General features: G+C 35.9%; 1 protein-coding gene and 1 long non-coding RNA gene across 7 annotated transcripts; one reads left to right on the top strand and one right to left on the bottom strand.

Moving 5' to 3' along the window:
- The first annotated feature begins 610 nt into the window (after positions 1-610).
- LOC110886762 lies at positions 611-6,703 on the top strand. 6 transcript variants are annotated; one of them, XR_004863383.1, is made up of 10 exons: positions 611-1,191; positions 1,279-1,403; positions 2,030-2,091; positions 2,356-2,449; positions 2,526-2,650; positions 2,895-2,977; positions 3,120-3,286; positions 3,403-3,880; positions 5,766-5,810; positions 6,266-6,700. XR_004863383.1 is itself a non-coding variant. In XM_022134602.2 (3 exons), exons 1-3 carry the CDS (start codon positions 1,009-1,011, stop codon positions 2,040-2,042), a joined length of 321 nt encoding a protein of 106 aa, XP_021990294.2. In that variant the 5' UTR covers positions 611-1,008; the 3' UTR covers positions 2,043-2,220. The 6 variants fall into 6 exon arrangements, 1 of the variants encoding a protein (XP_021990294.2); XR_004863382.1 differs by having other exon boundaries at positions 5,766-6,703; XR_004863384.1 differs by lacking the exons at positions 5,766-5,810; positions 6,266-6,700 and having other exon boundaries at positions 2,030-2,073; positions 3,403-4,476.
- Positions 6,704-10,043: 3,340 nt separating this feature from the next.
- Positions 10,044-11,512, bottom strand: LOC110883653. Its single transcript, XR_002560536.2, has 3 exons — positions 11,377-11,512; positions 10,811-10,865; positions 10,044-10,289 (listed from the first exon to the last, which is right to left on the bottom strand). It is a non-coding gene; the product is annotated as an uncharacterized LOC110883653 (long non-coding RNA).
- Positions 11,513-17,410: the final 5,898 nt, after the last annotated feature.

Genomic DNA, 17,410 nt, shown 5'->3' on the forward strand with positions numbered 1-17,410 from the left:
TACTTATGATAACAACTAGGTATGTTGTGTACGAGCACCATACGAGCGTTTAACCAAATCAGTTCAAATTTTCATTTAAGGCCTTTAGATCTCCCTCTTAATGACATTCATACCTTCTCACGCTGACCATTACAGGTCGATTATTGTATACCATACCATAATTATCCTACCATTCATTTTGTTTACACTTACAAATAAATCTACAGATTCTTAATTATCAACCAAGAATTAAACATTTTACTAACCTCGCCTTCATTGCATAAATCAGTTATCCGTGTGCCGGATCGATCCGCTTCTTTATATGCACCTTCCGTACCAAAATTGGTGTCATTCATTCATGAAATATGCTCCCACTCGTGAGCATCCTTCCACTAGCTTTATTACTATCATCTCACTAAGAATTCCATCATATCTATTATATATAATAAATGTGTTGTTTTTTGCTGATGTGTCAAGCTATTGGCCCCTCTAAATTGTGCATTTTGGCGGGAAAACACTGGATCCTTTTTTTTTGACAATGAAGCCCCGAATGGTGCTATATTACCCGTTTTTTTACCCGTGTATATAAGGCATCTAAAATCCTAAATTTCTCTACACCCTCATTCTTCTCCTTTGCCGCTTCATTCTTCAAACCCTAAATTCACATCTCAGCTACTGTATATCACATTGCCTCTTCTTTTTTATTTTCTTTCTCACGAATGCGTGTTTCACACATATCCTCGGACGCTCCATCTTTCCCTCGGATCATCTATGTTCGATCATATTTTTTCACAAGCCCTAACACAAAACGATTCGCCGTCTCCATCGATTGAACCTTATCACTTCATAAACCTTAATCGTACACAACCATTTCATCTATTATGAAACCCTAATGGCCATCTCAAACATAATCAAAGCAACCAATTGATAGTTCTTTTGATTAAAGATTTGTTGATTATCGCAACTTCATAAGGATTAAATTAAGGTATATTCAACAACTTTTACAGATCTGTAAACTCCACAGAGAAGATGGATTTTGAGTTTAGAAGAGCGAGAGAGAAATTGGAGAAAGAACAAAAGGATCGAAAAGAAAAGGCCAAATTACAATTGGAAAGAGAGAGAAAAACCAAATTAGAAGCTAATCCCCACCGTGAAGCCATTGAATCTGCTCAGAGATCTCGTAGAATCCATGCAATGGAAGCACAAATTAAGGTATATTTTGATTGATTGGTTGATTGTCAATCGAGATTTGTTGATTATCGCAACTTCATAAGGATTAAAATATCTACTTATTTGCAGATCGATAATGTTAGGCTTCATCCAGATGGATCTTTAGTCATTATTCAGGTTCACTCACCGTCGCCAGGCTCCGTCGGTTTCAACCCCGTCTTTATTGTGTTTGGTAACGGTGGTCCAAGTTCAGTGTATGCCATCAATACTCTTAGTTTTTCATTTTGATTGCGTGCTTATACTTTATACGATTGATTTTTATACGTTGGAAGGTGTGTGGAATTTGGCAAACCGATGTCAATTCTTGCATTGTGGCTGAACGAATTAGTAGAAGGCAACAAGTTTGTATTTTCTTGTGGCAATAATTGTGCTGTTGATTGTATTTATTTTTTGTTATTTGAAAATGGTTTGGTAAAGTGGTGGCCAACAAGATATTAAAAGTTTGTTTATTTTAGTTTCCCTATTTCGGTTCTGTGATCTAATTGGAATTGGTTTTGTAATGGGTAAAAATTGTTTTTAGTTGAACATGGTAATTACTAATTTGGTATTGGCCGAGAAAATGGATTGAGTTGGGTCAAAATCTTTCTATGAAAAAGTTATATGTTAAATTTAAGATCATTATTTGTCAGAGATGAGTATAATTAGTAGTTTTGGATGTAAAATGGCTAAGGGATCCCAAATGGCTTATAAGTTTAAGTTGGATTAAGTATATAGTTTTGTATCTTTTTGAGCATTTGAGCGTTAGGATTCATGTTAATTGACATCTGTTCCCATTATGATCGATTTCAATTATGAGAATTAATTCTTTTGTTCTATGTAGGTTGAGCTCTTAATCCCCCAGTTGCAGTTTCTTTGATGATCAAGGTGGAGTTAACTACATCGGTATCTACTTATTTTTTGTTTACCGTCGAATTGTTTGATGAAGCTTAACACATATTACAAAATCAATGTTTTTAATGTGGTATGGCATTTCGTCAAGAGGCAATGCTATTATTCCTTGGTACTAAAGGATATCGTGCCTTACAACCAAATTCATCTGATATGTTCTCTTTTAATTTTTATTTTGTTTTTTTCATCAAATACTAATATTATTCAATCTTCATTATCTAATTACATTTGTGTTGCTGAAAATGTTTTGTTTCATAGGACTTGTGTGAGCTGGAACATATGGATTGATAGTACTACTGTGCAGGAACATATGGAGCTGGAGAAACGGTACCGGGAACTTACGGATTTGTTGGTAAGTTAACAGTTGTAGTCTCCTGATGATGAATATTGGCTTTAAAAATGATGACATGCTTTGACAATATGCACAGTTAGAGGTAATGACAAGCGAAAAGGCGGCAGCGGAGTTCCAATTAGAAAAGGAGATGAAGCGTATTAAAGAAGCTCAGATTCATTATTGTTTCTATTCATTGCGTATACTTTTATATATGCGAAGGTGAATATGATGGGTGGGTCAGGCGACAGGCGATTGGGTAACATGTCAAAAAAGATTTGATTCAAAACGAGTTGAAAAAAATCACTTTTAGCACAACACGTGCCGGATTGGCCCCTGAAACACTCTGTTCTCCGTTTCAAGCTAATTAAAGTAATAAATGCTTTAATTATGACAATGAAATACTAACGATTTAAGAGGTTGTATGTTTTTTAAAGACTTTAAGAAACTTTGACCGGTTTACCAGGTAGAAGTAGAAAGAAGCAGAGTCCCTCGACGCGCATCAGCAAGTTGGGAACGGGAAGAAGACACCGACATGAAAGCCCTTGAGTATGTTGCTTTCCGCTTCCTTTTTTTTGAACATATTAAAATCATGCAACAGGCTATTAAAGTGAGTTTTACATTTTACTTACAATACCATTGATTAAATTGTTGGTTATTGGGATTAACATACATGTATCGTTTTTCATAGGGAGTTGTAGAGGAATTTGGTATACCAAAAATCGAGGATGCCAATCCGGTAGCACTTCAACCTTCTTGGCGATTCGGGAATGGAATGTTTGCAGTCGTTTTTGTTGTTTGGCCTTCTTATAACTGCTTTGAAGAGTTGTAAAGCACGGTATTGGTGTTACGGGGCCGGTTAGTGTTTCACCATGTTTGTTTTACAGCCATGAATCTTTATTATGGGTATGGGTTTGATAATTGGGTGGAATAGGTATGTATTCAATTTTAATCTATTTATTTATTTTGTTCAGATTCGATGGGCTCAGAGACAGCTCATTTTGTCTACTTGATTTTGAAGGTATTAGTTGTAATCTATCTAGATGTTGGTTGATGACTCACTAATTCCACTATTTTATATTCATTAGAGGTTTGTTATATACTTGCATAATGTAGATAAATGTGTCTGTTTTTCAAGTTTCAACTAATTCATTTAGCTATCCAGGTTCTTGGTTTTGTGGATTAACTGTAAAAGTTTATGCTGCATACAAACAACACAAAGTTGAAAGTAAAGTAACTGTTTAGTTCTTTCTATTTATTATATAATGATCTCTTTTATTTATATGTGGGGTTAAAGGATTAAACCTAACCGAAATGATTGAAAATGAAACTATTAAAGGTGGAAAGTGAACGAATGATGTTGAGATGACAGAAGAAGAAGCGCATTAGCCAAGCAGCAGAGACTATTTGCTAAGATGGTTGAACATATCCCATTTTAAACTATAAAATTAGGTAAGATTTCTTATCTACCTCACTATCATGTACAAAGTCTATTTGGGTTATTTTACTACTACATGTTTGAATTTCAATGTGGTTTGTACTGTTAGTTTATATTTATATGCTTGCTTATTAGTAAGAGTCAGTCAAAGACAATCCTTCATCTTATTTGTTAGGCATGTTGCAGCAAATGGGTCATGCAGAATATACAGTTAAAAAGGGAACGAGTCTAATGGCTTAATTGGGTCAAAAGTTGTCTAGAGTCCTAAATTGATATACTCAAAACATTATATTAATATGGTAAAAATATTGGTTTTGGGTTTTGTTTATAGTCACATGGAACGTGATACGAAAACCGGTACGCAATTCGGGCCTTTCTAAAAATCAGTACGTTGGGGGTAGGTTCAGTTGGGAACGCTAATTCGGTACATGGTACGGTGTATCCTATCGCGTATCACTGTAGTCTGGTACAGATATCATATACATATAAAAAATATAAAATAGATCTTTCATTAAATTTTCAAAAACATAATCAAAATTCAAAACAGAAACTTCATAAAAGAAAATTCATAATCAAAACATAAATTTCATAAAACTCAATCTTACCGAAAGCCATTTGCTAATTTTTTTTTTTGAACGGCAAATTTGGATCACTGACGGACCACTGGAGTATCATCTTGACACCAGAGGAACCACCCGATCATATCCATCTCCACTAGGCATAATGCCACACCAGAGGAACCCCCCTTGTGAGAATCGAACCCAGGACCTATTGGTCCCAAAGCCTTATCCCACCACCAAGATGCCACTAGGCTATAAAGCCATGGGCAAGCCATTTGCTAATTGCTTACTGTTTTCTTTTTGTAATTGACTTAATTGAATTGAAATATTGTGTGCTAGATTGATTGTTACAGCAAGTATTTATAGTTAGGGTATTTATAGTTAACATTGCATGGGTAATAATTAAAGTGTGTTAATTGTAGTGTGACAAGTTAATGGCAGGAAAAAATTATTCACTTACCTCTGTTAATGAAAAGCGGGAAAAAGTTAATGGCTTTTCAAATTCCGGTACATGAATCTGGCCATAGCGGAACGCCGACCGCTACAAACGGAAACGTGTTTTGGATCGATTAAAAACGTGTATTTAACGATTGGAACACTATTATAGTACATAACCGGGAACGGTCCAATTTAGCAATCCGATACGCGTACAAGAGGCGATTGGGACAACTTTGTACCGCGATTCGGTACGACCGATCTGGTAGCGATACGTGGGTCTTTTATCGTTTCTTGTGACTATGATTTTGTTATAGTATTTAACATTATTTTTGTATATAAAAGTTGGATACAACGTGTTAGCCATAAGCTGACTTAGCATAGTTAAATATTATTAAACCATTATTGGACTACCTAAATCAGACATTATATATATTACAAATATGCAGACTTTTTTTTCTGTTGGGTAGTTTGGTCGATTTCGACAGTTTATGGACACTCCTAGGATGTACATGTTCAGCATTATGAGTATTTGACAAGTTCGGATTATTTAATGAAAGATGTCCCAGGTTACTCTTTTTGCGATAAACTTAATTCTCCATATTTTTTATTTTTGTCAGTGATTTATTAACAGGTATCACTTGTATCTTTAAGGAAAGATGTCCTGGGTTACCCTTTTATGACGGGTCAAATAAACTTTGGTTTGTGTTTTATCTCAAACGGGTCAAGTGAACTTTGAGTTTTTTTTTTCCAAATGGGTCACACTCTTGAAAAACTTGAGTTATTGTGGTGAGAACATTGTTTTTTTATAAACATAACTACCATTTAAAATATTTATTTATTAATTATGTGTCATTAATGCTATGTGTAGTTACTGTATGTTTTTTTTTTTGTTGATTTTCAGCTTTGTTTTGAAGAAAAATACCCAGCTCAATCAAAGAGGTGGCAGGTCCGTCTTTCATTATTTATACCATACAACATGACTGTTAATGTGAATGAGGTCATCAGTGGTATGCTTTGGGGTAAACTCATCAGGATGATGACCACTATTATATAAAATATATGTATGTTTTATTGTATTTCTATATATATTTGATATTGTATATACACCCAAGTGATCATTATCTCAATCATAGGAGTAACACTAGGATTATATATATCATAAGACTAGGGTTATATACCAAGTTCATTTATTCCTATATGAAACAAACGGGTTGTTTGTGTCAATTTTATAGCAAGTTCATATTTTTCTATCTGCAAATATTATTTAGTTGCAATAAACCATTTTTTTGGACATTTAATAAAAGATGTGTAAGTTATAGCACTTTCTTTTGAGATAAAAACATAACCCAAATCAACTTATACATTAATGAGATGGATCGAAAGTACTAATTACATATGCAGACACGTGGACTTGGGTCGAAGATTCTTCAAGGTTCGTTCTCGGTCAGTTCGACTATGAAAGTCTTGGGTCGAAGATTCTTCAAGGTTCGTTCTCGGTTAGTTCGACTATGAAAGTCTTGGAGAGAGCTCGCACGAGCAGGTGTATGGTGTATGACTGGTTGAATTGGGTCAAATTTATACCATTTTTTATCAGTGTATTAGTGTGTTGTACATTTGTGTGAAGTGTACTGGCCTAACCTATCGATTCGAATTGTTTGACTCTTTGAACTGCCCGATCCTCCCATTTTATGACCTCTAGGATGATGTAAAGTTCAGTGAAATTTGTAGCGAAAGTAATTGATCTTGTAGTGTTTCATTGAAATTTTGCATTATTGTTTTTTCAGGCAACCATTTTTGAGGAATTGGAAAACCGTTTGAAGTGTAGGTTATGATCGGGGGTGGAGCCACACTCTATCATGTTTAAACGTATTTTTTTTTTCAAAAAATAAAAAAAAACATATCATTTCTCAACACACGTATTCATAAAAAGATTTAAGGGTGTGTTGATGACTATTGAACTCGTATATTATTGTTGCTTTTGATTGTAATTTAAATTTTCCTACCCGGGTATCTACCCGGGGAATAACCTAGTTTATCTATAAATAAATAGTTAGCACATAACCTTTCATAATTGCGTCATACATGGTGTTTATTCGCCTATTGTCTCTTTCACAGTTTCCTTACGTACATGCTAAAACATATCATACATTCCATTTCTTATATACTATCCTTTCATTTTATTGGTCATTTCGTCAACTTTCGCAGTTTGACCTTTCAAGGTCAGACTAACACCCCCCTTACTTATTGTGGTCGTATCGAGGTACACATTCGTACCTTATAATTGCATAGTTGCAAGGACTTCATTTACTTCGTTTGACTTTTCGGAAGTCTAATCTTACATATGTGTATCAGTTATCCTATTCTGACACATCATTCTCTAGTCGAGCCCTAAGCTCCTATTAGAAATATAATCTTTTTATACGCACCTGGCGCGGGTCAATTCCCTTGACTCGTTATTCATACTTTGCGAAGGTTAATACTTTCCAAACTGTGACAATGCATGCCCATACATTATGCTCACCTATAAGTAATAAACTTGAAAAATCGAACATTAAATACCGGGTTCAAATGGCGATCGCCATTTGACCCGTATAACTCATTTGAGTTTTGTTCTTAGTTTTTTTTATTCTTACTTGTTTAATTCATCTTCACTTACGGATTCGAACTTTTAATTTATTACCTTTCATTCTTACTGGTTTGATTCGGGTTTGTTTATGGATCCAACCTTTCATTCCTTACATGGTTGAATCCATTTCTCAGATTCAAACATTTTCATCCCTTCCTTTCTTTCTTCTGCCGTATCATTTACCATATCATTTCTTATGATACGTTTTCGTATTAATCTTCTACATTCAACTTCAATTGTTGAGTCCTAACACTTAATTCCATGACCTAATTCATGTAGTGCGTCTCGACGCGACACTCTACATCCTATTTCTAGTGGTGTTCCCACCCTTCTTTCTTAAGTTTGTTTTACATTCAATCGTAAGCTTAAACTTTTCATTCCTATCTTTCTTTCTTATATTGATCCGATCCTTTAAGAATCGTTAGACCCCTTTTTGCTAGCTTGACCGGACATAAGTGAGACGACTCTCGTGTTTTTCTCGAGCTTCGGTCAATACATGACCATCCCTTAATATACCATTTCCATTTGTTCGTTCACCGTATTTGGTGTTAATTCACCTACGTTCTCTAACATGTCTCTTACTAATGAGTATCCTACATTACACGTTGCATTTCTTACGTAATACTTCCAGCATTTGTAAGTAATTATTATTTACTGACTTCTACAATATAACCTTTTAAAGTCAACCACCACCCAGTACTTTTTGTATATAAGTATTGTAGTACGTGTTGTACTTACTTTCAATTCGAACATACTTACAAAACGTCTTTAGCTAACATCTTAACTAATATTCTTTCCATACCTTTCATTAACATTACCAAGTTCTCATTTCCATATTAAAACTTCTCAACTAAAATTTATGACCTGTTTAACATTATGCCAACCATTTCAACAAAACGTACCTTAGCATTTCTCATTTATTTATACGTTCCACTTAATTTCAAATATTCAAACACGTATACGTCTTCATGTAAATAAATTCTAAGTGATTGCGAATTCACCTTCCTTTAGCGTCCACGTTCATGCTTACCTCATTGCTTCCTCTTAACCCTTTGCCATCCATGCTCAAGTCAATTGACAAGATTTTCATCCTTACATATCATTACGTTTGTAATATCATTAGCTTATGTGAGCATACATACGACTGTTCACTTTCTTTCTATTCATACGTTAATCGACTTTCGTTAGTAAAATTTCGTATAAATGAGACACTCATTAATAGTTATCTCATTTCAGATCCATACAACTAAACTATCATCAAGCATAACACGTAATTCATCTAGTACATAACACGTTAACTCTTTACTTTAACAATTGTGTCTAATGGCCATCCCATGATATCCCTATACTATTGACTTTCAGAAAGTCAATTGTGTTGTTTACACACTTTAAACTTTTGAACATGTATTCATCTAAATATGGTAGGTCATAATATTAATATCCTACGCATTTCTTACTCGTATTGTAGGACATATACAATTTACGTGATCCTCTAAACAATACACATATACATTCACATACACGTACTTTCACATGCTAACGCTCCATGATTCTACAAATAGCAAATTTCATTCAAAACAACTATATAACATAATTTCAACATATCCTTTACTAATAAGCTCGTATGATTCACATTTAGCACATATTCGCCTCTTAATCATACTAAAGCAAATCGTTATATACACATAAGTATCACACCATTCCAAACACAGGGTACTAGCCTCTAATGCATAATTCTGATCAAAGCATACATTATCCGAAGTCTCATACGAATTATACCTAACTCACATTCTTCAAATTATTTTCACCACTAATCTCATCATTCTTTTTATATTCATTTATTAACAATTCAGGTTCCTTCACATATCCAAGTACTTTAGTCTACATTTACTTCTTTCCTTATTCATTATCATACGTTTCCAACTCCAGTAGATACATTCGTCATCATTTTATGCCATTCCATACATTACATTCGACTTTTATAAATTTTACTTCGTTGTGATGACAATTTGTGATCGTAAATATCGTATTATTATGCTCTAGATCATACGAGAACCCTAAACGTGAAAAACAGACAAAACAAAAATAATTTCAGCAGACTAAACTCCCGTTGGCCGTCGGCGACGGCTGAGCAGCCCGTCGGCGACGGCCTCCCGATTGCTGAATCGCTGCAAATCTCATTTTGGGTGTTTTTCATTCGTTTTCCAAGTCCGTTTCAGCCATACGGTTGCTGGAACTTCCCGTTTAACCTCCCAACATTACTCCCCGTATAATTAACTTAAATGTTTATATCATAAATATTTGCATCTACAAAAAACTTAAATCTTTATCTCAACGCGATCTTGGAGCGAGCACACCTTCGAGCTAGCCGTCAGTTTGAGTTCAAGCACTACTACTTGTGCTCGAATCCCTCAAACCTCGGCTCTGATACCAACTTAAAACGCCCTATTTCCAATCACTTTAGAACTTAATAAATTCAACAATTATTTTTAGAAAAATTCGGCATGACCCGTTTGACTTATGAACAATCCCTGTTTTGACAAACGTAATTTCAAGTAATTAACAACACTTTCAAAAGACTTACAAATCCAAAACATAGTTTTAGATAACTACCGACATCTAGAGAAATTTCAAAAGACCAAACAAGTCAAACTTCAAAGTTTAATTAATATTCAAAACTAACTACAACAAAATATATTTGACCAGGACTTTGTTACAAAAGGTAGCGGAAGCGCTTGTAGGCGAATTACATATGGGTGCTCATTCCAAGTCGCCGAACCGATTAAATTGAGGCTTTACCTACATCAAACACCAAGGAAAGAATTAATCCATAAGCACATTAACCATTTTTAAATCAATAGTCTACATATTACTTGCCTTTACATCATTCTTTTTCTTTACGCTTACTACCCATTGAACGGGTCACTACATTCCCGTCTTAATAGAAACGTTACATTCCATTCTTTACATACCCGTTATTAACATTCATAACATAACTTCCATTCGGTTCGTTTATGACGAACAATACAAATCCTTACATTCTTTAGCAAGCACCCCAACCCGTACATGACGGATTGAGTAAAGCTTCATTACATTCTTTCTTAACTTTCCAATAACCGGTTCAACTAAGATGAATCGGTTATGATGCAACCTTATTCATAAACCTTCCTTTTACATCATTCGTTCATAACGGATCATACTACTTACTACTCAACTTCCATAAACTACCATTACTCAATTTTTGGCATAAATGACGAATTACAATAAAGATTAGTAATCATAATACAACATGCTATAAATGTATGTGTAAATTAGCATACCTCGATCTTGTGCGTTTTTCCGTCTTCGTAGCACTTGAACTTTCTTCTTTCATGCCTACATTAACATGTTCATTCTATCACTTAGTCCATCCGAACATCATTTCATTATTTACATGTTCTATCAATAAGCAACATTATCATAATTTTTCCGAATCTCACATAAATATTCTCTTAAGCATTTCATCGAACACTTGGCGGGTTTCGCATTTGTAGGACACTAACACAATTATCCTAGGACGTGATTTTGACTAGTTCTTTTAGGATTTCATCAACATTCAATCAAATTCATGACTAACCTTCATCCTACACCATATTGTCTAAGAATCCTAGTATCACAAGGACATCATAGTTAAATTTTCACATAATTTTACTCACCTTGTTCACCTTATTCATAACACATTCTCATAAGGTGAAACATATTAAAATTCTTCAATTAACCTAAATCCAAGCAGGATTTCTGTTCTAGAAGATAGTTTTTAACATCCAATTACACAAATCATATCAAAACACACGATTGAGATGAAACCCATTTCTTGAAATTCATCAAATCACGAAATTGAACTTACCATTTTATTGAACAAGGTCTGATGATCGAAATAAGGGTTCATGCATTCGATTTTCCTTTGAATTTCCTTCTCAATTGGATGGAATTGGTGAAACTAGGGTTTCACCCTTGGCCCCTGCTTGTGCGATCGATCAGACACACACACCTAGTGTGTGTGTTTTGATTTTTTTTAAAATCTTTTATTCATCTAAGTTGTGGCTTCTTACAACTTTGGTCCCTTAAGGTTGTTCACCCATTAATTTAAACACTACACATCTTATACTTATAGTTATAACATTTTTCCATTAACTAAGTTAAGTTTCTTATTTACTTTCGCTAAATTTTTTTATATTAGACATTTTGGGGTGTTACAATTTAAAAAACATTTTAAAAAATATATCTTATAAAATTAACTTACCATGTTTAAAATCATTTTTTTTTATTTTTTTCAGTATTTTTGCTTATAAAAATGGGTAGAAACTATTCTAATAAAAAATTATTTAAAAAAAATTAAGCCTTTTTTAACTGTTTTTTGTTTATTTTTAGTTTTTAGTTTTTTTTATTAAAATTGCTTCTACAAGTATTTATAAGGAAAAGCGTCAAAAATTTTTTTTAAAAATTGGTTTTTAACATATTAAGTTAAATCTTTAAGAGTGTTTCCTGGTTCTCCACTTTTTTAGTGTTCACTAGTGAATCTCACACTATGTCCTATTTATTATAAAGAGTAAATTACGTTTTTGGCCCCTGTGGTTATATCACTTTTACTATATTAGCCCAAAATAAGAATTTTTAACATATCTGCCCCCATGGTCTCTATAACTAACCATTTTGGCCCCTAAGTCTAACCATTTTAGCCCACATGGTCTCTATAATTAACCATTTGGCTCCCATGATCTCTAGACTTAGGGGCCAAAATGGTTAGTTACAGAAACCATGTGGCAGATATGTTAAAAATTCTTATTTTGGGCTAATATAGTAAAAGTGATATAACCACAGGGGCTAAAAACGTAATTTACTCTATTATAAACTATAAATAAGAAACATGTATGTGCATGTGGTAGTTGTATCGTTGGTTTTGGGAGTTCTAAAAAAAATTGGGTTTTTCCCTTCTAACCCTAAAGTTTCAATCTTTGGCAATTTAAGTCTAAAGTTTCATTCTGTTGGTTATTTAGACCCTTTGATAGTTTTACTTTTCATCCAAAGATTTTCATCATTTGCAATTTAACCCAACACTTTTTAACTTTCAACTTTGGTCCCTTATTCTTTTCATCTTTCGCAGGTTTTCCATTTAAATTTCGTTCTAAATTTTCCGAGTTAACACGCCGCAACGTGCGTGTGGGATTCAACGTTTTTTCATCTATTTTTTTCCCATTTGACAGGTTTGTCGCAACGCGTCTATTTTCCCCCGTTTGATAGATCTATGGCAACACGCGAGTCAGAGGTCAACTTAGTTATTCTTTTCTAATGTTTTACACACAGGTTCACGGTCATGTAAGAAACATTTGACTTTCATCTAATATGATATATACCTAATGAATCCTCGCCACATTGCGACGGGTGGTAATTCTAGTTATAATTATATAACAACCTTCATATGAGCTTGACGGGGTATGGTCCCAAAAAGCCGCGCAAACCTTTTCTAGGTCGCGCACGGGACCATACTCCTTATTCAGCAAGCTGATCAATCTTAGTCTCGCGCGGGTTACTTCAACAAAGACTGACCCCGCGCGAGGTCCAAACAAGATAGAACATCAGTTTTATACTTAGCATTCTGAGTAAGAGCCTTCAGCCACCTATAACCCTGCGTGGGCTAGTTACGTGCTCAGCAAGGGTCGCGCAGGGCCACTTCAGAAGGTACACAAGGTACAAGTGGCAGAAGAAAAGAGCCAATCAGCGTCCACCAGGCTGTGCTCTATCGTGCTCCACGATCGTCTGACGTGCAGGAGACAATAAGTACACAAGTACGCCTATGTAGCACTAATCAGGGGGGGGGGGGCGACAGCTTCCCTATGATCTGCACTCACCTGCTGATGGCAGAGGGACAACAAGGGCGACAGCTGAGATACGTGGCTCCAATCACGGTGCACCAGCACCGGATATCTTCTAGAAGACACTAACGGTCGATACCAGTTAGACAAAGAGCATATCCTCTAAGTTGTCGCCTTCCGGCCCAAGGCCCATCAGCCCATCTCCTCTTACACCTCTCCGGCTATAAATAAGGACCTTCATTCACAGGTTAATTCATTTTGTTCTCTTTACTCTCTCTTACCACATACTTATTTTCTCAAAGCAGATACTTATTCTCACGCCGGAGTCTGGTTAAGAGGGAAACCCTCATATTCCCCTCTTAACAAGCTAACGGTGTTCTGTTTTACAGGATTATCGGATAATTAAGGAGCTCAGAAAAGTTTAAGAAGATTAACCATTATGAAAGGAACATAAACCAAACTAATTAATCCTAAAATTAGTTTTGTGTTTCTTGAGAGCTTATAATGCATGAATATAACTTATTAAAACCTTCTAGTAGGTACTCACCTCCTTACTCTTCAAATCCACCTGGGTATAACCAACCTATACATGTTTTCGTCACATACAAAAATTGGTTGAACTCGTTTTAAATCACAAACTCCTTTAGTTATAAGCATCCCTCATATTACCCACATGTTTTTGAAAAGATGATATAGTTCACTGTGCTCATTCTACAAGCAAAAAAAAAAAAGAAGAAAAAAAACTTGATAAGTAGTATGCCCGGTTCACCACAAACCCCCCCCCCCCCCCCCCCAAAAAAACCTAAAATGTTAACTTATCTAATGTTTATAATGAGCTCCTAATTTTATTGTATTAATTTCACATGTCAGTGTCTTAACTTTAAGAGTTTTAACAAATGAGAACATATTAAAATATATGCATAAGATCCTTAGGGTGTCCGGGGCGTACTCGGTAACCCCATTCGGTGAGCCCCTTCCCCGATCGGGAACACCGCCGCCATCAAAGCGGGGTCCCGATTCGGGGTGTGTTTTGTGTGTGTGTACACCGATGGAAATTTCGCGAGGAACGAGGAAGATGACCGTTGACAACGGTCGGATAATTAAAAAAAAAAAAATTCAATTTTTTTTTAAACTAATATAAATACCCAACTCATTCTCACCCTTTTTTTATACACAACCAATCTCATTCTCTATATTTTTTTAAACTCTCCAACCACAACCATTATTTTTTATACTCTCCAACCAAACCCCATCCACTTTTTATTTTTTATACACCGAGCAATGGAGAACCGACCCCGCGAGGCCAAGAAAAAAAATAAGGGGCGGGTATCGAAACCGTCTCGAGATGGTTCGAGCGGTGCAAATGCTCAACCACAACCCCCTTTCAGATACACTTCACAACCCCCGTTTTATTTCCAACAACCTCCACATCCCTCGTTTTACAACACCCAACAACCCAATTTCGGCTATTTTCAAAATTTGCTATCAATGGACGCTCCTCCTCAATCCCCCGCCTTCGACCCATACGCTTATCGTTCTCCACAAGTTCCTTGTACACGAGGAAATGTCGAACGTCCTCTACCGGTTTACGACGACGAGGACGATGAGGTAGTGCCCGAAACTCAAAATTTGGGCGACGACGACGAGGAAGATGAATATAATGTGGACGAAGAAGCGGGCAACGAAGAATACGAGGCTCGAGAAGAAAAAGGGAAAACGGTGAGCGAAAAATGGACAAAAGAACAAGAAGAGGCGTTGGCGAAGGCGTGGGTACATTGTTCTACCAACAAAAAAAAGGGCAATCAACAAAGTCGCGAAAGTTTTTGGGGTAAAATTTTAGAGCACTTTAACAAAAGTGTCGGTGGAAGTAACCGGACCGTTCATCAAGTACGGTCTAAATGGAACCCGATGCATTCGAAAATAAACTTTTTCAACGGCCTATACCAACAAGCGGTAAAAATTATATTTTTTTTAACGTTGCATATTTTTTATTTTTTTCCTAAGTTCATAGTTTTTTAACACTTTATAATTTTTTTTACTTTATAACATGTAGGATCGCACACGAGCAAGCGGATGTCAAGATCTCGACGTGATGAAAATCGCGTTAAAAGAATTTAAAGAGAGATTTCCAAGCGGTTTTCAACACATCGAGGCGTGGGAGGTCGTTCGAAAACACGAGAAATGGGCACAAGTCCCATTGATGGGCGAGGAAGGTGAAGGTTCGGCACATAAAAGAAAGCCCGTTGACGTAGACTTTTCAATACCGGATATGAACGAAGATCCCTCGCCACAAAGACCACAACGGCGAGACAAGCGTCAAGCTACATCGTCCGAGGGAAGCTCGGCCGAGTTGGCGGCACAATTCAAAGTGTACACCGCCATGAAAGAAGCGAAGCAAGCGGTAGAATTGGAGGCGATCGAATTGAGGAAAAAAAAAGAGTCGGAGGCTCGCGAGCTCATATCGGCACAACTCGAGACGATGAAAAACTACAATTTCGATCGAGATATGAAAACCTTCCTTAAGCCGCACGACGATGTTCCGCCAAGTATGTTGCCGATCATCCTCGCCCGAAAGCGAGAAATCGCTAACAAGTACGGGTAGCCATGTGATTTCTAGTTTGAATGTATTTTTTTTTCTAGTTTGAATGTATTTTTTTTTCTAGTTTGAATGTGTTTTTTTTTTCTAGTTTGAATGTGTTTTCTTTTTCTAGTTTGAATGTATTTTTTTTTTTAAATTTAATGAAATGTCTTTTATATAAATTTTTAAACATCCATAATTTTAACAAAAAAAATAATAATAATTTTGAACTCACCTAATAGGTGAGTGCCGCCATCAAAAAGGGGAATTAGGGGAGTGTATTAGGGGAGCTGACGTGACACCATGTGATTGGTTAGGTGTAAGATGGGGGACTCACCTATTAGGTGAGCACCCCTTACACCCTTACAATACACACTGAAAACGCCCGCACGTTGCCGCAGATATTTCTGTTTTTTGGCTGCAAGTAGTCTAAAAGTGAAGAACAAAAGTTCACCACAAAGGAAATTACGAAACTTTTTAAACTGGGCTATCACAATTACCATGTCGAATGAGATAGTAATATAGTACCGGGGCCATAATTATCGTAGACCATGATCAATTGATGTCATAAGGCTTGCACGCCACCTTTAAATGTGGCAGGTTGTCACCCAAACCGGGTTATAACCCGTACCCAAAGCCGGAAAGAAACAAGGTTGACAATGAACAAGTGCAATGGTGGTGGTGACTGAATGCAGAGGAAAGGAGGTTGTGACGTGGCAGAATGCAGCGTCGGCGGAGGGTGTTGTCTTTCTTACCATTTTCAGCAGCCAATGTGACCATAATGTCATCAATACCCTTCTCCACAACCTTAAGCCCACACATATACACAAAGATGTCTTTCTTGAGTAACTCCCATAATTCTCTGTCATATTGAGCCATTCTTATGATCCGGTCCGATTTTATACTAATGGTTTTTCTTTATAAACCGTAAATCAAACCATTTGCTATAGTTTAAGATTTTTGAAACCAACCTACCGAAACTAAAATAAAAAACCAACAACAAACCAAACTGATGACTAGTTTGGTGGTTTCTCGGTTTTAAACTGAACCGTGAACACCCTGGTTTGAGATTCGAAACATCGTGATCGTTCGTTCTACTGCCAAACCTCCATCAATTCATGATTCATCGCATCATTTCTCCGATTGTGTTCTTTATGGTCAGACTCATGAAAAATATACAGATTCCAAAACTTTTCAAACTGTAAACTCTTTCTTTAATCTTTCTAAAGAATCAAAATCGAATGTACTCTAATTTGAAAATCAACATCCCAACATTTAAAGATCTAAGCCAATGAGGGTGGTTTGAACTTGCTCCCGCCAGACCGGAAAAGTTGGAAGAGGTGAGTTTGATTGGGAAATGGGAGGCAGCGGTGAGTTGAATGATTAACGTGTTAGGATTAAGCGCGCACACACACAAATAGGAAACCACGAAAGTAAATAAACGAACACAAAGATTTACGTGGTTTGGCCTATACTAACCTATGTCCACG

The sequence above is a fragment of the Helianthus annuus genome, chromosome 7, assembly GCF_002127325.2.
Source record: "Helianthus annuus cultivar XRQ/B chromosome 7, HanXRQr2.0-SUNRISE, whole genome shotgun sequence".
Taxonomy (NCBI): Eukaryota; Viridiplantae; Streptophyta; class Magnoliopsida; order Asterales; family Asteraceae; genus Helianthus; species Helianthus annuus.

Coding starts and splice junctions, on each gene's coding strand:
- LOC110886762 (XM_022134602.2), top strand. CDS start 1,009: ATGGATTTTGAGTTTAGAAGAGCGAGAGAGAAATTGGAGAAAGAACAA. Junction 1,192..1,278: donor CAATGGAAGCACAAATTAAG/GTATATTTTGAT, acceptor ACTTATTTGCAG/ATCGATAATGTTAGGCTTCA.